General features: G+C 37.9%; 3 protein-coding genes across 5 annotated transcripts in view; 2 read left to right on the forward strand and 1 right to left on the reverse strand.

The window, feature by feature from the left end:
* The window catches only part of LOC134539994 (leucine-rich repeat-containing protein 59-like), a 45,970-nt gene extending 44,028 nt beyond the window's left edge, over positions 1 to 1,942 (reverse strand). The window contains exons 1-2 of one of the 2 annotated variants that reach the window (XM_063382409.1): positions 1,556 to 1,942; positions 876 to 978 (exon numbers count right to left, since the gene is read on the reverse strand). In XM_063382409.1, the coding sequence (XP_063238479.1) occupies positions 876 to 971 (96 nt within the window). In that variant the 5' untranslated portion in view covers positions 972 to 978; positions 1,556 to 1,942. Of the gene's footprint in view, positions 1 to 850; positions 979 to 1,555 lie in introns of both variants that reach the window. The other variant, XM_063382417.1, reaches the window with a different exon arrangement.
* LOC134540024 (phosphatidylinositol N-acetylglucosaminyltransferase subunit C) lies at positions 1,892 to 18,903 on the forward strand. Of its 2 annotated transcripts, XR_010076391.1 has the most exons (3): positions 1,926 to 2,059; positions 9,991 to 13,797; positions 13,883 to 18,903. XR_010076391.1 is itself a non-coding variant. In XM_063382463.1 (2 exons), exon 2 carries the CDS (start codon positions 10,023 to 10,025, stop codon positions 10,899 to 10,901), a length of 879 nt encoding a protein of 292 aa, XP_063238533.1. In that variant the 5' UTR covers positions 1,892 to 2,059; positions 9,991 to 10,022; the 3' UTR covers positions 10,902 to 18,903. The 2 variants fall into 2 exon arrangements, 1 of the variants encoding a protein (XP_063238533.1); XM_063382463.1 differs by having other exon boundaries at positions 1,892 to 2,059; positions 9,991 to 18,903.
* Positions 10,858 to 20,754, forward strand: part of LOC134539987 (uncharacterized) — a 90,723-nt gene continuing 80,826 nt past the window's right edge. The window contains exon 1 of the mRNA XM_063382396.1: positions 10,858 to 10,943. The gene's annotated coding sequence lies outside the window, so the exon portion shown is untranslated. The remainder of the gene's footprint in view (positions 10,944 to 20,754) is intronic.

The raw sequence follows: 20,754 nt of genomic DNA on the forward strand, positions 1-20,754 counted from the left end.
TCATACAATTAGTGCAATACTTTTAAGTATTGTCAACAGTAATATTAAACATTATAATAGTCAAAACAAAACAAAAATTGATAATATTACAATGGTGAGCTAACAATTATTCTACAAATACATCTTCATCAATGAAACATAGTCTTCTTAAGTAGTTTATGATTATTCCAAAAACTAGTGAACATAATAAAAATTGTAAAAACAGTAATTATCTGACTAAAAAGGCCTTGAAATTGGCCAATCATGGGAAAGTGCACTAAAGACACTATCTCCTTTCCCTCAAAATCACTGTTTTCTTCTAAGTATTTGGCACAAAAATACATTAATACAAAACAAAAGGCTATTAAAGGTTGTCAGGATGGGATGAGCTGAAACAGGCTGAAGAAAGGGGATATATAGGGGGAGGAGAGACCATGAGTGGAAGCTTCAAATGGTTTGGAGGAGGACAGAAATAGAGTAATACACCTTGGTGAGGTCTGGGAGGGAGTGGAATCAACTTGAAGGGAAAGTGGTACGGGCAAAAGAGTTGCAGAAGTTTAGGAGGGAATTTAGGAGCTAACCTCCTTGCCACCTGGCAAATGCACAATTGCAAGAATTTCAATATTTCAATATTAGCTGTTGTCAATAAATATTTATGCATGTAAATTATGTTGAGTGATTAGGGAAGTAAATGGTACTGACAGTTGAATGAAGGATCGGGATGATACAGGTTCAACATTATAAATGTTATAACTGTGTCAATCAACCAAAATGTTTTTAAAATAATTTTAATGAATGTAAAAGTTGTTTTACATATATTACATTAAATTCAGTGTCAAGAGCTGAATTCTAACCAACAGATGCTACAGACCAAGCTGGGCGGCTGCCATGCTCACAATGTCACGAACTGGAACATCCTCCAGGTCGGACATGCTCAGGTCCAGTGTGCTGTCCTCCAGACGATCTCGCAGGTTCATGTCGCGGCTCGGCATCGCTTCGCTGCACCAATCAATCCTTATATACCCTCGTTTGATTTTCAATAAAATTAAAAATAAATCAAGCATGAATTCATAATTTACTTGGCCAGATGCATCTACACTTTGACCTCTCTTGGCCCTAGTTACCTAACCACACCCCTTTCTTGCCAGTACCCTGTTATCCTGCTTTTTTTCCTCCCACGATCCATCCAGAAGCTTCCGCTTTCCACATTCAAATGACCCTGATCAAAACTCATGTTAAGTACACTTATCCTGCCCTCAGCACAGGTACCTCATACATAAAAAGGACATGTATCGTCGGCAGTCCTAGGTACTTCACTCTCAAAGTCTTTCTCCCAACTAACAAGACATTTTAACACACTTGTAATTTTCCAAAAACTCGATTCTTCTGTACAGAAAAAAAATCCTAGTTACTTAATAACACCGTAATTAACATACCTGGAAAAAACAACCCTTGTCACCATTCATCAAGTGCTAAGTAGAGTACCCATTTTTTTTTACAAAAGAGAAATAAATATTGGGATAGTGACTGAAATATACCAAGAAATCGAATCTGTTTAGTTATACTTGAAATTTACCTTTTACAATACAGTTGTGAACACAAACAAGTGTGATATGAACAGCAGCTTCGAACTTCGAACTTGTTAGGAGCAATTTTGTTTAGAAACTTTCCACGTCAGCTGAAAACCTTTTGACATCTGGAACACCAATGCTGGAAAAACAAATTTACGCGAGTACCAATCCTACGTGCCAACTATCATAAAAGTTCTTAATCGAAAACATACTTAAAGGATTGACTTTAAGTTGTATTAGACTAATGCAACATAATTACGAGTAAGAAAAGAAAACGTAAGAAGAGACTATATATTATTTTGTTTACTGGAATCAATGAGTTTTTACAGCATTGGTACGGGGTATTAACCTTTGCTTTATTTTTTATTTGTTTGTAAACATTCATGATGGCCGGAGTAGCCAGTAGCTGTGTTGCCTTGGTGACCAATTCAAATTTATATGCTATATAAATTTAGGTTCTTTGTAAAATAAAAAACAACACATAATCAACGTTTATGACATTGTTGTTGGTGGGTATAATGTATTATCGTAGGACTGTACATGATAATTTCATGGTTTCCATTTTTGTTCAAACTAAGCCTGTTTGTATAATGGTTTTTGCCAGAATGAAAAAAAGAAATAAAAATAGAATAAATACGTTTACAGGTTATTAGATAATTTTATGAAGAATAGTGTTCGAAATTCAAATAAATCGTTTTTTTTTTGTGTTCAGGTTTGCACAAATATATAGCATGACTTTCGCAAATAATTTAAAAAGAAGAAAATCCGAAAAAAGTTTCTAGTAACAAAATGTAGTTAGATCATTTAATTAAAACTTGTTTTCGGATTGCAAATGGATTGAAATGAACTCTGTAATGGAAAGGTTAATGCAGTCCAGAGAATTTGTGTAGTAAAAAGTATTAAAAATTAAAAACCAGAAAATATTGAACAGAAAGTCAGTAAAATTACATTAATTGATTATTCATACCTAGCGATTTTTATAATTTTACACCAATATCACTTGTTTTTAAATCGGTAAACCAATTAATTTACTTAGTCCTTTAAAGATATTGAATTTTACATGGACTTGTTCACTATCATAGTGCAGACTTATAGCCTACACACAAAACAGACATAACTTGAATATTAAGTAAGCATTAAAATCAAAAGATTATCATGAAAATTATCTGAATTACTTAAGTATTTCTAAGGTAATTGTTTTTTATTACGTAACCAGTTTATATCCATGTTTGTAATTCATATTTTCAAAATCAAATAAATTTTGTTTATGGTACATTTTTACGTCAAAAACATATTCAACTGCTTACTTAATTTTAATATTTTACTTTAATATACAATTGGATATGTTATTTGGAACAATTACTCCCAGGGATGATGTTTCTAATTGTGTATTAATATCAAAGTTTTATAATGCATATCTTAAAAAAAAAAAATTGGTAACTGTACAGTTTCAAATCATAAGCACCTGCATACTTTATTTTAATTTTTTACTTTAAAATACAATGGGATGTGTTACACAGAATAATTACTCCCTGTAAAATTTTTTTTCAAAGTTTTATACATATTTTCTAAATCAAATATATTTTGGTTCTTATACAGCTTTACAACAAATTCCTTTCTTTATTTTAAATTAATGTTTTATTTAAAAATACTTCTGGATATGCAATAAGGAACATTACCCTGATGTCATTGCTACCCCTACATTTTTACAAGACAAGCACGGGAACATTGAAATTTTGGGCGTGGAACATTCACATGTTTTGCACTAAAATGTTTCTTTATCAAGCTAACTTTTCGGTATCGTATTCTATACTACAGCTCTACCTATTCTAAGTAGTATAGAACACTATACCAAAGATATATTACTATCCGTACTATAATGTAATTTCTTCAATAAAAAAATCTTGTGCTAAACATCGTGTAAATTTTCCCTGTCGAAGATGCCCTATTTCCATGCTTGTTCAGTAAGAATGTACATGTTATTATTATTTCAGCATATCACCTTGTTGACGATTTCATATCCCTACTATATCACAATGTAAACTTATGAAAAATGTTTTATTAGCAGACCTACCCTTGCCAAATCTTTTGCTCTGTTGTTATAACTTTGAGTGCAAAACTAACCTTCCCTAGGAAAACTAGCCATTTTTACATTACATTATATATTTTATAATTCACCTAACCAAATAAAACAAATATTTCACTTAACATCGCAAGTGAAACACAAACAAAACACCTCTTACATAACCAGCAACAATATTTACATAAAACACTACTACAACAAATCATTAAAACATTTATCAACCATTAAAAACCACTTACCGTGTTTGGCTAAATGGCAATAAACTTTTCCTGTCAATATTACTCTTGTATAATTATATCAAATGAGCATTTACATTCAACGGTTTTATTCATTCAGTATCCCAAAACACAAATCATCACTTCCCACACTTTCATTCTCTACACAAATTAATTCAATAGAAAGGAACAATACATTTCATTTCTCTCTTGACTACTAAATTCATTACTACTGGTACCTATTTAAATTCATGTCTTACTACGTACTAAATACTTATTGTGTACATACCTTGATGTCAACCAGGGCTGCGCTCTCCCTTGAGCCTGATGTGTCCCCTGTTCCGCCAGCGCCACCACCCTCCCACCATCACCCTCTGTTTGAACCGCCCGCCACGGTGACGTGTGAATGCGTGTGTGTGTGAGCTGCAAGAGGCATTAGAGGCAGTGCGACGGACCAGAAACATAAAATAGTAATTAATTAATAAGTAAAGAAATAAAGGGCTATGTATTGTGTGTTTTTATAATTTCGCCCAGTGTTTTGTCTTAAGTCACAGGAAGGACGGCGCAGCGCCACATGTGGCCGCTACAGGAACTACCGACAAATAATCTTTAGACAATAATTAATTAAGTATACTGTAATGAAATCAGAGGGAAGTCTCAGAAATTGTCATTTAATTATTACTAATTTTTAAAAGGGTAAACTATGTTAGTAATTATAAGTTAACAAGCTAACGGGAACTCGAGTGTTGGGAGACGCCATGACACCCTGTTGACCAGGCAGTCTTGTTCTTCCGCCGCCCGCAGTGGGACACTCCCGCACCTCGTCGACATTGTTTTGGTAATATCTGATCCGTTAGCATCCGTTCTGCATATATTAATCTAAATTGCTTTCTTTCTGTTTTCGAGGCTTACTCCGGTTGGCAGACTGTTTCAATAAGAATTTTCTGTTTTCGAGGCCTACTCCGGGTGGCAGACTGTTTCAATAAGAATTTAAGCTCCTCGAGCATTTTAAATTTAACTTTGTTGCGTTTCTTTGGCCAGGCCACGTGGTGACCTGGCTCACCTCCTAAAACAATTGTTTGCCGTTGGCTTTTTATCTGTTTCGCATGAACAATGTAGAGACGAGGGATGTTTAATAAATATAAGGTGTGAATCTTGAGTGTATATTATTTCGGTCACGGGTGCCCCGGTGTAGTCGCCTGGCGTGAGGGACGCCTAGAGCCCACCTAAGTAAAGATTAGGGCATTACACGAGTGTACCAGTTTGCCCGCCGCTGATAGCGGGTGTTAGGGGCCAACGAAGCAGTATTAGGGTTGTGTGCCTCGTCGCACTTGGGCGACGTCACGGCCCGAGAAAGGAGTCTTGCCGGGTCAACGTGCCCACAAACCACGTGGTGACACCCCAATTCAGTATCCGCCTCCTTAGACAACCCTGTGCGATAGCAACCTAGTATAAAGATATTCTATTCCACTTATTACTTCACTCCTATTCAAACCACAACTGCTAGTTTTGATCCAAAACTTTCAATAATATTCGTATTTATTTTCACAATGCTATTCAATTTTTTAATGGAACCAAAAATACATGTTATAGTGGCTGCCTACATTCCTCCAATTAAATTCGTTATCATTGGCCAACTTCGTTGACGTCAAAGATTTCTCCTACTTTCTTTCCACCCACTAAATTAATCTGTATTCCACGGTATCATGTTGTAAACTTGACTCTTTGATTTTTAAAAAATTACGTGTAAAATATTTTTGAAAAATCAAATACAAAATTGTTGTTACTATTTTGTAACAGTGTGCAAGGCCATTTATAGGGTGGGGTGGGTGCTAAACACCCTGTCCATGTACCAAGTAGCCCAGTTGAGTTTTTAGATGTTTTTTATTACTTGAGTTTACCACGATAGTACTAATATTACTAGTCTACTATTGGCTTCTGATGTTTTAGCTCAGTCAAACCGTAGGAGTTGGAGTGGCCAGTCTTTTTGCAGCAATCCTGATTCTTTGTAATTTTCTTTGTCTTTTGTCTTATTGTTTATAATTCTTGTAATCATTCTATCCCTATGTTATATTATTTTTGTGTGTTTAATTTTTTGTATCTTTGTGTTTGTTGTGTATGTTTGTATTCATTCCATCCATTTTTGTCGCTGCAAGTATGGGGCTCACTCACCTTACGTGTGTTGACCAATTGTTGATGTGCCTAGTTGCTGTGGTTCCCCCTCAGGTTGTGCTTGCCTGCTCTTGGTGCCGATGGAGGGTACCAGTGATGAGCACCATCAAATAAAAACTATCGACTAAATTGACAGTACATAACCATCACTAGTCACGACTAATTTGAAAATCATTCAATTAAATTAGTTGTAATTGTATTCACACGTTCTCAGCCAATCTGTGTGTTGTGTTTGTTGGTGTTTAGTTGTAACTAAATTTAATCGTTCACTTTGACCTACATTTCCATGATTATACTTTTTGATGATGCTATCTCACAAATCCATATATCATTGTAGGTCAATTTTAAAAATAAAATTGTTGGGTGAATACGTAATATTTAAATAAAAACCTTACTTCAGTAGCAAGTTCGCGGTCGCAGTTATAGGTTAAAAGTTTTTAAGATCACTTAGGTGGTTATGCTAGCACAAAGAATTCTTTATAAAAAGATTGAAATTTTTTTTTTTTCACTTCCGGAATATTTTAAAAATATGTGAAAGGGAATTTTTATATATTTAAAATAGTTTACCAGTATTTGATCATTTAAAAATTGCTTAGTATCATGAAAATGGTAGTTGGTTAGCTACATTAAAAATACTGTTCAAATTTGTAAATGGTTGGTAAGGTTAGTTACATACAATAACTGTAAAACTGTGTAAATGGCTGGTTAGCTACATATTAAGTCAGTAATTCCTATCTTAATTTCAAAAGATTTTGCTATGTTTTTACCATAGCCAACCTAACATAAAAAACTATTCACACTGTTTAAAGTATTAAAAATGTTGCTAACCTAATTTAACTAACATTCCATACTATTTTAAAGTATTGATGATACCTGTTGGGGCTCCCTCCGGTCACTTAAACCATTACTGTGGTGTCGACATGTGCAGTGCAGTGCACCGTCCAGCCCGCACCGCAACGATATATCGATAGAAGCGAGACGGCGTTATCGATGCAGGACGAGGGAAAGCTTCGGCAATTTATGGATATAAATTCGGAAACAATTTACAGTAATAATTTTAAAAACCATGGGAGGCTTGTTTGGTCTGCTAAAAATTGTTCACTGCGCAATTACGCCAAACTAGTTGGCCTGTCCCATCTTTCGGTTTTGGCGTGTGGAATTCGTGTGGGAATGGTCCGGGCAGCTGCGAGCGGCCCGCGACCTCAGCAGTAGAACTCAGCCCTCCGGGAGGGACGCACACGCCGGGACATGTAGAGCATTTGCCAACAACTCAACATGCGCCAGACCAGCTTCTCATGCACCGGACAGGTCAGCTACATGGGCAGCACCATGTACGAGGGTGGTTTGTAAAATAAACTCCGCTACTGTACTCCATCGTTTATTTCCGTACTTTCTGAACATTCCCGTAGTGACTAATTACTGTGTGTGTGGCACCTGAGACGGCCAGTAAAGGCACAAGAAGTCGACTGCCGACGTACCACTGCCTGCCGCTACGTGGCCAATATCCCCCCTGAGATAGTCTCGTGTATCAGTGCACGTAGTCACTGATTGGCGCCGGGCACAACCGCAATCATTCAATAACAATCCACGAGGCAGTGGGTTAGACATCAGTATTTAACCTAACTGACTATTATCACAATATCACAGTATTTGTAATGTGTAACCTAACCTTACCACTCATTAAAATGTAAACTGTTGGTAAAAACAACTTCTTAGACAATGATTCCAAAACATGCCATGAAGTAAAAAAATGCATTTTGTAATTTTTATTTTAATTTTTCTAGAAAAGTGGTTCTTATTCAGAATTGCCGCTTAACTGGTAGCTGCGATTATTATATGACAATGAATACTATAAAACTTCATTAAATAAAAATTAAAACAAACTTATTCACTTAATGTGGCTGTGAAATGGTTAGGTTGGGTTAAAGTTAGCATTAAAAAACATACGAGAAAAAATAATCATTTACGAAGGTAACTGAAAGTTTCTAATAAACGGTTTATTAGTATCTCATTTCCTATTGCACTGTTTTGGATTTACTTGCAAGGGAAGTTTTATGTTTAATTTGCTATGTAAGCCATTTCTTAAGATGTAATCCGATTATTACATTTTTTGAGATTATGTTCTTAAAATTGTTTTAAACACAGCAATTATCGTGGTTATAGTTTATTATAAACAATAATTTTTGTATTACTTTCAGCTCTCAATATTTTATATGTAGAATTTATTGAAAAGATCTTTGATCATTAGACTAATTTTAAACAATATTGCTATTATTTTAGTCTACACCCTTATCATTACATATATATATATATATACACACACACACGGTACTCTGTAATCTTCCGTATGTAAACACTGAGCTGATAATTGAGGTTTCAAAATTGTTTTTTTTTTTTTTTAAAAAATGACATCTTTGCAGGTTGAATAGTAATTGGAACAGTTTTTAGTCATTCAGACATGTTCATTCTTCACTAATAACACTGTTGCAGCTTGCAGCGAATGAAAAGTTATTCAACTAAAACTTTCAAAAAATTATTCTTTATTATGGTATGAATAATCATTGATTATTTGATAGTAGAAATTAGTTGATGGTACCCAACACTAGAGGGGAGTATCCACATACTTGCAGCCACCATTTTTGTCCTTGTCTGTATGTGTTGCGCCCTTCGCTAATGCCCTCTGCTGTTGTTAGGCATATGACAAATAAAAAAAATTAATAAATAGAATTCATAGGAAACCTTGAGAGACATGCGATACGCACATATCACGATATTACCCCAGTAATGTTTACAGTTTAATTCGGAGGGTTTACAAAATGTTTAACTTAAATAATATTGAAGGGGCCTGAAAAAGTTAATTGCTCTCGGACTATTGGTTTTTCTCTATAGCTCTGACTGTGTGTGTGTATACATACACAGTATAATTCTGAACCCTAGGTAAAAATTCAGTGATGTGATTCTTCATGCTGATTGGCTTATGGCCTAGTGTTAGCATTTAAGGATTTACGTACTCTTGAAAATGATGATTTGTAATTTTAAAAAATAAATAAATTAGAGCTCAAGGAGGTTACCAGAGATAAAGAAAAAAATTTAGAAATTGATTTAATTGAAACCTGCAGTTTATAAAAATTTGGTGAGTAATGACGTTCTTTTCATTAAGAAAACAGGAGCTGATGTGTTATATAAAACAATTGACAATTGTCTGTGATAGCCAACCCTGCCAAATAAATACAATAAATTAATGTTTTGTTAAGTCCAATGGAATACTATTTTATACCATACATACATATATACATACATATATATATATATATACATATATATATGTATATATATACATACACACACATACATATATATAACTTTGATGTTATAACTTATTTTTTATGTTCTATATTATGATAAATTTTCTATGTGATATATTATACATCAATTATTTTTGAAATACTTTAATATCATCACTTTCCAGCTATCAAACAATTTTTATGGTTATTTCTGAAAATGTTATGAAACATTTAGGGTTAGTTCCAAGATTGAAGTACCAGCATAATTTTTTTTATAGAAAAGTAAAAGAGCACAATTTGGGTCTTTTGTGGCTGTATTTCTTTTATTGCTAATATTTGTGAAAATAATAATACCTTAGTACTCAAAGTAACAGGCCATATTCCATTTTTAACCTAAATGATGTTACAAGCATAAAAAAGCTCACAGACTTCAGACAAATAAGCTTGGTACTTGCAAAATCACTGTGATGTTGCATTCCAATGTATCTGTGGCAGTGGCTGAAGGCAGTTATTGCATTACGTTTAGACTGACAGAAAATACCATTTGGAAGTAATTTGAACACATGTATTATGCCCATGTGGTCTCTAAAACAAAAATAGTCTCTCCATTATTTGGGACATGGCTGTAGATGTAATTTATTTTGAAATACATCCATATAATGCATTTTTTGTTTTTCTTTGTGCAGATTCCTGAAGTAAATTTTCACAGCTGAGACAAATGGCAAACAGGAGGAACAAGACAAAAAAACTGCTGCAGTTAGCCAAAGTCACTTGGAAGAAAAACTTGTACGAAAATATAGGTTTTCCAGACAACTACACAGATGTCACATTTCTAGAAAACCTACGTCGGAATGTAAACAAAGTGGAGATAACGTTCCTGAGTGCCGTCTGTGGCGCCGGTCTGGTAACGCAAGAAATCTGCTCCGTGATCTTGTTTGTGATAGTTTTCATGTACCTGCACTGCAACTGGATTCAGCCAGAAACAGTGTTCGTGGCAAGTAGCGTGGCCACAAGCATAGGCTACTGCGCACACCGGCAAGTCCCGGATAAGGGGCACAACCGCCTGCAGGTTTATGCAAAGGATGCCAAGACGGTAGTGATATTCCTGGTGTTCGGGTACGTCCTCTCGCCCATCCTCCATACCCTCACAGACACCATCAGCACCGACACCATCTACGCGATGGCAGCGTTCATGATGAGCGTGCACGTAGTGTTCTTCGACTACGGCCTCTCAGCAGCAGTGGTCTCCAGCTGCCTGTCGCTCAACGCGGCCCTCTTTGCAGCCGTGTGTCTAGTGTCACGTCTAGCATCGCCCTTCCACGCCTTCGTGCTGCTGACTTGTGCGGTGGAAAGCTTCGCACTCCTCCCACTCCTGCTGGTCCAATGGCGGGGCTCCGCGCTCGTGTTGGTGGCCACGGTCGCCTTGACTGTGCTCGCGCTACTCTCCGTGTCCCTCATCATCACCGTGATCTTCATCTGCGCGGCACTCTTCATCACCGTCGTCTGCCCATTGTGGTTCCTACAGTGGCAGACACACAAGGACAACATCTATGGCCCCTGGGACGAAGCCATCATCGACGATACACACTGGGAATAACAGCTTCCTCGCTGCTCACTTTACATTGTAACTGCGTACCTCGTAAGTAATTTATTGTTTTTATTTATTAAAATAACAGGAATTTTTATTTTATATTTAGTTTGATCTAAAATACAGGCTAACTGCTTTGCAGAGAAAACTTAATTGTACACAATATGCAAGGTCAAAATGATCATTTCCTATGGAAATTGTTGTCCGCGTATAATAGCATAGCTGAGCTTTAGAGAGGAACAAAATCTGATAGGTTTAGAATAGAGAGAAAAGATTCACCTATAGAAAATGCCATTATTTTCTGACCTGCCATGATAAAATTGCTGAGTGGAATAATCAGCAGATCAGCTGCACTACAGTTTTGATTTACAAGTTTTAATTTAAGATCAATTAATTAATTTGGATATCCAAAAATTACAACTGTTTGTTTATAGTTTTAAGTTTTCACTTCTGTCGGCAGTCCTCATTACTTTTTTCTTTTATTAATTACATTTTATATCTGCAACATTACTCTTTATAAATAACTCAGCTGCATAGCAAGGGCCAGGGTGGCACCAGGAACAATGCTAGCATGCAATCAGTATTATATTACGCTCTTACATTCTGAAATAAATAGAACCCCAATTACATGTGCATGACCACTCCACCATGCACTACGCACCACTGCTAGCCAAATCATCATGCTTATATGTGGTGGTTATAATGATTAGAGATATCTCTAAAATTCAAATGCCATATGTATTGCAAAACTAAAGTAAATTATATTATTACTGTACAAAAAAGCACTTCCATTGAAATATTTTGTTATGAATGAGAAATAGAATCTTGTACAGGGTGTCTACAGGTAACAAAAATCATAAAGAAGTAACATAATTGAAGGAATTGTTACAAAAGTCATATAAAAGTAACAAAACTGAAGGTCAAAGTAGTCACATAAAGGTTCCTAAATAAACTGTAAAGGTGCTGGAAGTCATGAAGTTCTGATTTCCAAAAGCCTTTTGCTGACTTGCATATTGTTTTTTAATGTGTCACTTCAGTTTATAGTTGCAAGTTAAATGTAAGTGGTGTAGCAGTTATCGTTGAATAGTGTATAGCTTTTTAACACAAAAATTGGCATGTTTCTGTAATAGTACATCTAATTTGTTCTGTGTTTAATTTGGTTTGTAGACACCCTGTTGAAATTACTACACTTGTGCTGATAAAATAGCTTGTGTTTCGTGTATTGTTCCCACCCCAGTTTTCAAGGTGAAATGTACTTGCTGGCATCCTCCGCCCTCCGTAGAGCATTACGGGAAACAAGAGAGGCTGCTCAGGTTTATTCCTATCTCCCCTAGGCCTCTGCCTCTGATTGTACCAGTGCACTATTCTGACTGCTTGCGTCCTGTTGTTTTGAGAACCCAGTCACTTTGTTACTCTTAATTTCTTTCCTATTTTAACCACGTTACATTCCAAGTTGATCTGGCTAGGCATCCCAGATAGATAACAATTACCTGATTCACTTGAACAGTTTATAATGTTAATATGCAATAACTTTAAAGATTATTTTGACTTTAGTCTTTCACCAAAATTAGTTGAAAGGAAAAGTTTTTTGTACACAAACGTGTACGTGATGAAACTAAGATTTTCCATTTTTAATTACTCAGAACGTTATTCCAGGACTTAATACAAGGGCGCCAGAGGTCATCAATAATTAAAAACAAAATAACACAAAAAAAACTTATTTTATTGTTTTAATCATAATGAGAAACCTTGAGTCATGGAAATAATAACCAAACAAACAAATATTAAATAAAGTCTATGGGATGTCGTAGATAACCTGACTCTTGAATAAAATACAAAATAAATAAATTTCCTGAAATTGTTCACTGAGTAAAAGTTTTGGGGTTTTGCTCCGGCTTGCTCGAGCATGAAACGCCTAACCAAAAGACTTCTGGACTTGTGTACATATAGTTTGTGCCAATGTGAGTAAATTTGCTGTTAATCGCCGAAAGTCAATGTTCTACTAATTTTATAATAATCCAAAGTTTATATAATTATAGTTCGCGTATGTTGACGGTAAAATTTACGCCAATTTTAATATATAGCGATGATGCAGACCATACCTTAACTATAGATGCTTAATGTCGTTCGTAAAATACTTCGTCGCTCACGTGAATTGAATGCGATTATTCTGCATTCAATTACAGGGCGTCAATTAACATTGCCCAGTATTTTGACGTAATTTCCAGATCAATAACGCCGAAATTAGCATCGCCACGAACGAAATATTCCCAGAGGGAATACACTACCACACGCACTAAACGGCGTCATTTTCCACTCTCTCTCTTCTCTCTTGCCGAAATTAAATTGTTAATTGAAAAGGGCCAATCACGGCCGCGACACGTTAGCGTCCTTTTTAATGAAGCCAATGAAATGTCAATATCAATCAAGCATAGGCTCGTTAAAGCTGTTCCGAACGCCGCGCGATTATTTATTTTAGCAGTTGTCATGACGACACAGCACGAGATGCGCGCGCCGCCATGCGTGGAACAAAACAAAACACTGCCGAAAGTATCGGGAAGCGGTATTAACCTCGAACGTAAAACAATAATAAACAGTTTCAGTTAGTCTGATAATACCGTAGTATTACAGTGCCGCTCCCGATATAAATTTATATTTCACTGTCCAAAAAGTTAAATTCAATTTAGATCGTTAAAAAAATAACTGGAACTGGTTACTTCACAAGTTGGCAACATTGCGATGAAAGTTGAAAAACGTTATTCTCTTGCCAAACGACACTACTCTTCGTAGGCTGGACAGTCGCACTGTTGTTTGTAAACATGATCTGTCTACATGTTGTGGAATATCAGTTACCTGATTAGGCGAAGCAAGGATGTAGAAGACAGCTCACCAATCTCCATACATGGTAAGTGACAGCTGAGCAGAGAGGTTGACTGCGGTGTAAACCACAGTGCTGGGATGGCGGTTCAGCCAACAATACACTGTTGTAGGCGATCGACGTCGTGAAGACTGCTGGACCAGTGTGCTGTTCATCGATGATCGTATCACCTGATGTCACCAATGACATCACGATGGATGCTGTGGTGTCGTGCTGATGCAGACCCACCGGGTCTGCGGCGTGTTCGCTGGGGTCGTACCAACTGGTACGAGCTGCTGAGTCAAATGTCCAACACATGACTCTACATGTGCCTTGGACTACTGCTGCTGCTGCTGCTGCTGCAGCTGCATCTACTGCTGCAGACGGTGTCGAAGGGGACCGCAACAAAACTCGTTCAGTTCGTCGGCAATCAGAAGACACACACACACGTTAATCACACGTCCTATAACAGTTCTTATCACTTGCGCGATATGAATATACAGCGTCCTGTGATCGTGCCTCATGTTATCACTAACCCCTCTTCTTCTCTTGCTCCCCTACTCTAACATAAATTAAATGACTCGAGATTCCTCAAACTCATAAAATTAATAATTCATAACAACTTAATAATAAATATAAACATTAATTGAACACATAATAACTCTGTTAAATAATAAGGTAATGAATAAATAAACAGTATTTGCAACAATAGCATTGCATAGTGTTTTTCAATAACAACAACAGGTTATTGTTTACCTTTATTGTAGGTGATGAATAAATAAAATATATTTTATGGATGTTATCAACATAATATCTTCACCTAGTAAATAATTACATTCAATTTCTTAATTGAGATTTGTCAATAATATTGGGCTTTCAATAACATATTAGCATATTTAATATGCTTCTCACATATCATATGTGAATATTTTCCTTCATCACATGTTATACAATAGCTACACTTATTTACAAGAAGAGACATTATTTGCTTCTCAGCTATGAAATAATGACAATAACCTCAAGATAAATATTATTGATTGAGTGCTAGTGTATAGTGTTTATGTTTTTAAAGCTGTTCATTAAAGACAATCTTTAAAATTCTTTATCTTTCATTTCTTCTTTTCTCAATATAAAGTGGAGTGTTTTTACATCCTATTCATAAGAGTGTGGATGAAGTTGATATCCACTTATAGTTTCGGGTGTCCTGTGGGAACCCAATTAAAGTGCATTATTAACTACTAGACGATGAAGAAGCATAGGTAGGGGCAAGGCAGTAGCCTGGATCAAACTGTAAGTACTCATACCAACAAGTGTGTTCATTTAGTAGGATATTAGTCAACTAATCTTTAGGCCATTAATTATATGTAGTATTTAGTTGTGTGTTGCATTTGTTATACATTGTAATATGTCACATAATGTTTGTACACATCTTATGCCAAATTTTATTTAAACCTCACGTGTATATCCATTGCTAATACGGTCGAACTCGACTAATAGGGTGATAATAACTGTGTCTCAACACAGTAACTGTACACACAGTACATAATATTTGGTATGTCCCTCTAGGACAATGTACCAAACCAACGCTCAGGCAACACATATGCTCCAAGCACAAATATCAGTTGGAATAAAATCATCAACTGACAAACACCCTAATTCTTCGAATATAAATTACCATATCGAAGCAATGAGGTACCTATACACCTGGATTACCTCTATCAACTTACGAGGATATATATAATTAAATTTCCTTAGTAACATAAACAATACAATGATTTTTTAGCATAACACAAGTAATAATGGTACATATTTGGTGTTCTAATCCACCACAGGTGTTTTGTAAGGCCTAAGCTGACTCAAATTGTAATTCCCTACAATTTTTCCTGTATCAGGGTCCTGTAGAGTGTAGCAGTTACATTTCTCCACAGCTACTACTTTGTAGGGACCTGAGTACAATAAAAATAGTTTCTTCGCTAGATGAGCCCACTTGTTACTAGTTGGTGCTGTACGGCGTAGAACTAAGTCTCCTACAGTGAATTTACTGATCCTAGATGCTGGCTTCCTTTTCTTCCTAAGGTCGGCTTCTCTTGTTAATTTGTCTCGTACTAGTTCTTCGATTTCTTCCTGAGTTGGCCTCTCCATGTCACGTTCAGGTGTGTCGCATTCCGGTATTAATTTCGGTGGTAACACCTCCGATCTTACAGAGCATAGGGCTTCATGGGGGGTTATGCCAATAGACGAGTGAATTGTGTGATTCAGTACACACTCAATAAATTTAATTTGATCTCGCCATGACTGTTGCTTGTCGTGGCAATATATACGTAGCATATTGCCAATTGATCTCATCTGACGTTCCACGGGGTTTGACTGAGGGTGTCTAATGGAAGATGTTGTTGGTACAATGTTCAACTTCCTAATTCCTTCTCGCCAGGTATCACTGGAGAATTGTGTACCCCTGTCAGATAGTACCACAGTAGGTTTTCCTACAGTTTCCACAAAATCCTTCATCTTTGCGAGTACGGTCAGTAAGACTGTGGCTAACATAGATCGGTATGGCAAACAATTGTAACTTGGCATAACAATATTACCCCCTTTGCTCTGTATAGGGTCTGGTGATCGGGGTGTTACGTCACCAACCCTCTCTAGTTTGACGAGTTCGTATTGTTTTCAGTTACAGCTTGTGTGTAGCTGCAACTCGCAGTCGGCTGAGGCTGCGTTCCTGTGCAGTTGGGTGGGATCGGCTGCTGCCGAGCAAAATATCCTCGCTGCATGGGATACGATGTGGTTGGAGGATGGTTGAGTGTAGAGAAACTCGCTGGTGATTGATTCACAGGAGCGGTGTCTGCTACAGGGGGATGCAACATATGCTGTTGCATATTGTTGGGCGGCTGACGGTTAGAGTAACTCCTGTACTCCCACCTGGGTGGCCTTCCATTTGGATCTTCAGGACGGTAATGCTTTCCCCACCACTGGTTTTGGTTGTGGGTGTAGGGTTTCTTCGGCTGGCGGTTTCCTTGATGTTGAGGTTGGAATTCCCTCCTGGTCTTCCACTTCCCTGTCCGGTACTGTTTCGCAGGCTGCCATGACGTGCAGTGGACGTTGGCCTTGCCGCCGTCGTTACCACGCTGCCAGGGTGTGTAGAGTGGTGCTGCCTTCTGATGTGTAGGCTTGAGGTCTTTCTCCACCTCACTATTGTTGTTCCTGGACAGCCGCTCCAGCCGGTCGAAAGCGAGGACCTGTTCGCGGAACTCTGTGATATTGTTGAAGCTACGCCCTGTCAAATGTACTTGGTACTTGATGGGTAGCTGGGAGGTCACCATCGCCATGAACTCAATATCACCCATCTCTGGTTCGAGGTAGCGCGTCCTCTCGAACATTTGAGACAAGTGTGTCTCCAGAGTTCTGTTCTTCTTGCTATCATACCGCTCGGTATGCAGACGTGCCCTCAGTGTTCCCTGTATTTTCACATTCCAAAACTGCTGTTTGAAATGGCTTTTGAATTCTTGGTAGGAAGTGATGGTACTTTGTAATACCTCCCACCAGTAATACGCATGGTCTCTCAGTGCAGTTGCCATGCATTTCAGGCGTTCAGTATCACTTAGCCTGAACATGTCAGCGTATTCCTCGAAACGTCGAAGGAATCTCATTGGATTCTCTCCTTCATGAGCAGAGAACCTAGGCATCGCCTCTGACCATTGGCGTGCCGGGTGGTGCATCACTGCAACTGGGTCCAATGTGGTGTGTGTGTTAGCTGGGTTGGAGTGTGTGATTGGGAGCTCAGGTTGCTCAACCTGCGGTGAATCACAGCTACTGAGGATTTCATTGGCATTGGTGTTCAGGGCTGGGGCCAATGCTACATGGTGACTGGAGGTTCGAGTAAGATTGTCTACCCTCAACTGCAATACCTTCTCTTGTAGCTTGCCTACCTGCTGCTCTATGTCCATCGAAAACTCTGTCTGCCTTTTTACTAATGTGTCCACCTGCTCCCTCATGTCTGTGGTATGATTGATTACTACATTTTCAATCATGGTCTGGCATGTAGATTGTATATTTTCCAGACTACAGCTGTTCTGAGCAGCTTGCTCAGCTAATTGATTTAACCTGTCATTCAGCTGGCTAGTCTGGGTAGTTAACTCTGCTGCTAACCTAGTTGTTGTACTGCTACATTGTTGTTGTATTAGCTGCAACTGTGTCTCCGTGTAGTTCTCGTGTTCTGCCAACCGTACAGAAATAGCAGACACACTACTCTTAACTTCACTCATTTCCTTTTGAAGAGTGTTATTAATAGACTCCTTAGTGTCCCTGAGACCTTCCTCCAGCCTAGCATTCTGTTCTTGTTGTTGTTTGTCTAATTGCTGTCGAAGATTCTCCTCCAACCTATCACTAGTGCCCTGGAGACTCTCCTCTAACTTAGCACTAGTGCCCTGGAGACTCTCCTCTAACTTAGCACTCCTGGCACTTTGTTCCTGAAAACTAGCTTGCTGTTGTTGGTGGTTAGCTTTCACCTCCTGCCACATGCTTTGCAGCATGATGAGCAAGCTAGCACTTGTTTCATTACTTATTGCAGCTGGCAATAAAGGCAAAGGTGTGTGTGGTGTGGTGTGGTGGTAGCTTGGGGTTGTGTCACATCTACTCTAGCCGCTCCAGCATGTGTTACTGGGGTAACAAAATCTGTGTTAGGTACTTGGCTAGGTGATGTGGGAACAGACACATCTACAGAGTGTGTAGACTCCACACTGCTGTCCCTGGAGCTGTCCTGACTGACACGTCTACTCCTTCCCCTAGTTTCCATATTTACTGTTTTAATTTACCACACAAAACACAATACAAATATGCACACTATCGGCCCCACAGTTCGTGCGCCAGAAAAATGTGTTTCTAATCTTATTCCCTTCTGTACACAAACGTGTACGTGATGAAACTAAGATTTTCCATTTTTAATTACTCAGAACGTTATTCCAGGACTTAATACAAGGGCGCCAGAGGTCATCAATAATTAAAAACAAAATAACACAAAAAAAACTTATTTTATTGTTTTAATCATAATGAGAAACCTTGAGTCATGGAAATAATAACCAAACAAACAAATATTAAATAAAGTCTATGGGATGTCGTAGATAACCTGACTCTTGAATAAAATACAAAATAAATAAATTTCCTGAAATTGTTCACTGAGTAAAAGTTTTGGGGTTTTGCTCCGGCTTGCTCGAGCATGAAACGCCTAACCAAAAGACTTCTGGACTTGTGTACATATAGTTTGTGCCAATGTGAGTAAATTTGCTGTTAATCGCCGAAAGTCAATGTTCTACTAATTTTATAATAATCCAAAGTTTATATAATTATAGTTCGCGTATGTTGACGGTAAAATTTACGCCAATTTTAATATATAGCGATGATGCAGACCATACCTTAACTATAGATGCTTAATGTCGTTCGTAAAATACTTCGTCGCTCACGTGAATTGAATGCGATTATTCTGCATTCAATTACAGGGCGTCAATTAACATTGCCCAGTATTTTGACGTAATTTCCAGATCAATAACGCCGAAATTAGCATCGCCACGAACGAAATATTCCCAGAGGGAATACACTACCACACGCACTAAACGGCGTCATTTTCCACTCTCTCTCTTCTCTCTTGCCGAAATTAAATTGTTAATTGAAAAGGGCCAATCACGGCCGCGACATGTTAGCGTCCTTTTTAATGAAGCCAATGAAATGTCAATATCAATCAAGCATAGGCTCGTTAAAGCTGTTCCGAACGCCGCGCGATTATTTATTTTAGCAGTTGTCATGACGACACAGCACGAGATGCGCGCGCCGCCATGCGTGGAACAAAACAAAACACTGCCGAAAGTATCGGGAAGCGGTATTAACCTCGAACGTAAAACAATAATAAACAGTTTCAGTTAGTCTGATAATACCGTAGTATTACATTTTCATGTTTTTTTTTCAAGATAAAAGATATTTGAACAGTATTTTGTTATATTATTATTTTCCAAAAACAAAACATAGATCACCACCTACATATCAGGTCCAGATGATTTCTCCACACATCTCCACTGTTGCTGATCACTTGATTACAAACAAAAAGAAATCCCTTGGTTAAACTTTGACGAAGATACATCATTCAGAGATAATGTCTCTGAGGGATGCCCATGGTCATCCTGGGCGAATGCAGACACCTGGGGTCAAATTTCTAATTTAAAATGAGGGCGTACCGGTGTTAAGGTTCGAATACTGGTGGAAAATAATGGGCGCCACCACGTGAGTGGGCACGTGGACCCGGCTTGAAACTCTAACTCAGGGCGTTACGTGGCCCGTGTGCGGCGAGATATTAGCCCTCCTGATTTTAAATGCAACACCTATTCCTAACCAAGCCCGCTCTCAGCGTCGGGCACGCTACTAATTAATCGCAGTGGGCTCTTAGGGCGTCCCACACGCCACTGACTGGTAAGGACCCACGTGGCCCCCCCGAACACAAAGACACGTGACTCAATTAAGTTGGTTTTTATTTACTCACGTTACACACCCTTACACAATCCTTCCTTGATACTGTTATAAAACGCCCGAGGCACGAATCAAATTAGGAGGAGACGAACCACGCACATGGTCGCCTCAAGTTCTTACTTCTTACACGGATGAATAAAAACTCTGGAGAGTAAATAATTATTAATTAAGCAGTCTCTCCGACCGAGAGAGGCCCCGAGGATATAAAGAAAACGATTTGGATAAATTACTTAACAGAACTACTTCTTGGTGAAACAACGGTGATGTCCTCGGGGTGTCTGCAGAGACGTCCGCTCTCGGCCGGCTGTAGAAGGAGACTGGGGAGAGACAAAGGCTTGCGGATGGCAACATGGCGCCCTTCGCGCCGAACACAATTACCGTTAACATCTTAGCTATTGCGTGCCCCGAGTTATTATTAAAAATAACATGAACTCTTTATAAAAATTAGCACATCACATCCCTGACCAGACCTTCTGTAATTACGTATTTTATTAC

This window comes from Bacillus rossius, chromosome 1, assembly GCF_032445375.1.
Source record: "Bacillus rossius redtenbacheri isolate Brsri chromosome 1, Brsri_v3, whole genome shotgun sequence".
In the NCBI taxonomy this organism is placed as follows: domain Eukaryota; kingdom Metazoa; phylum Arthropoda; class Insecta; order Phasmatodea; family Bacillidae; genus Bacillus; species Bacillus rossius.

Excerpts from the sequence above, each read along its gene's own strand:
- LOC134540024 (XM_063382463.1), top strand. The coding sequence starts at position 10,023 with ATGGCAAACAGGAGGAACAAGACAAAAAAACTGCTGCAGTTAGCCAAA.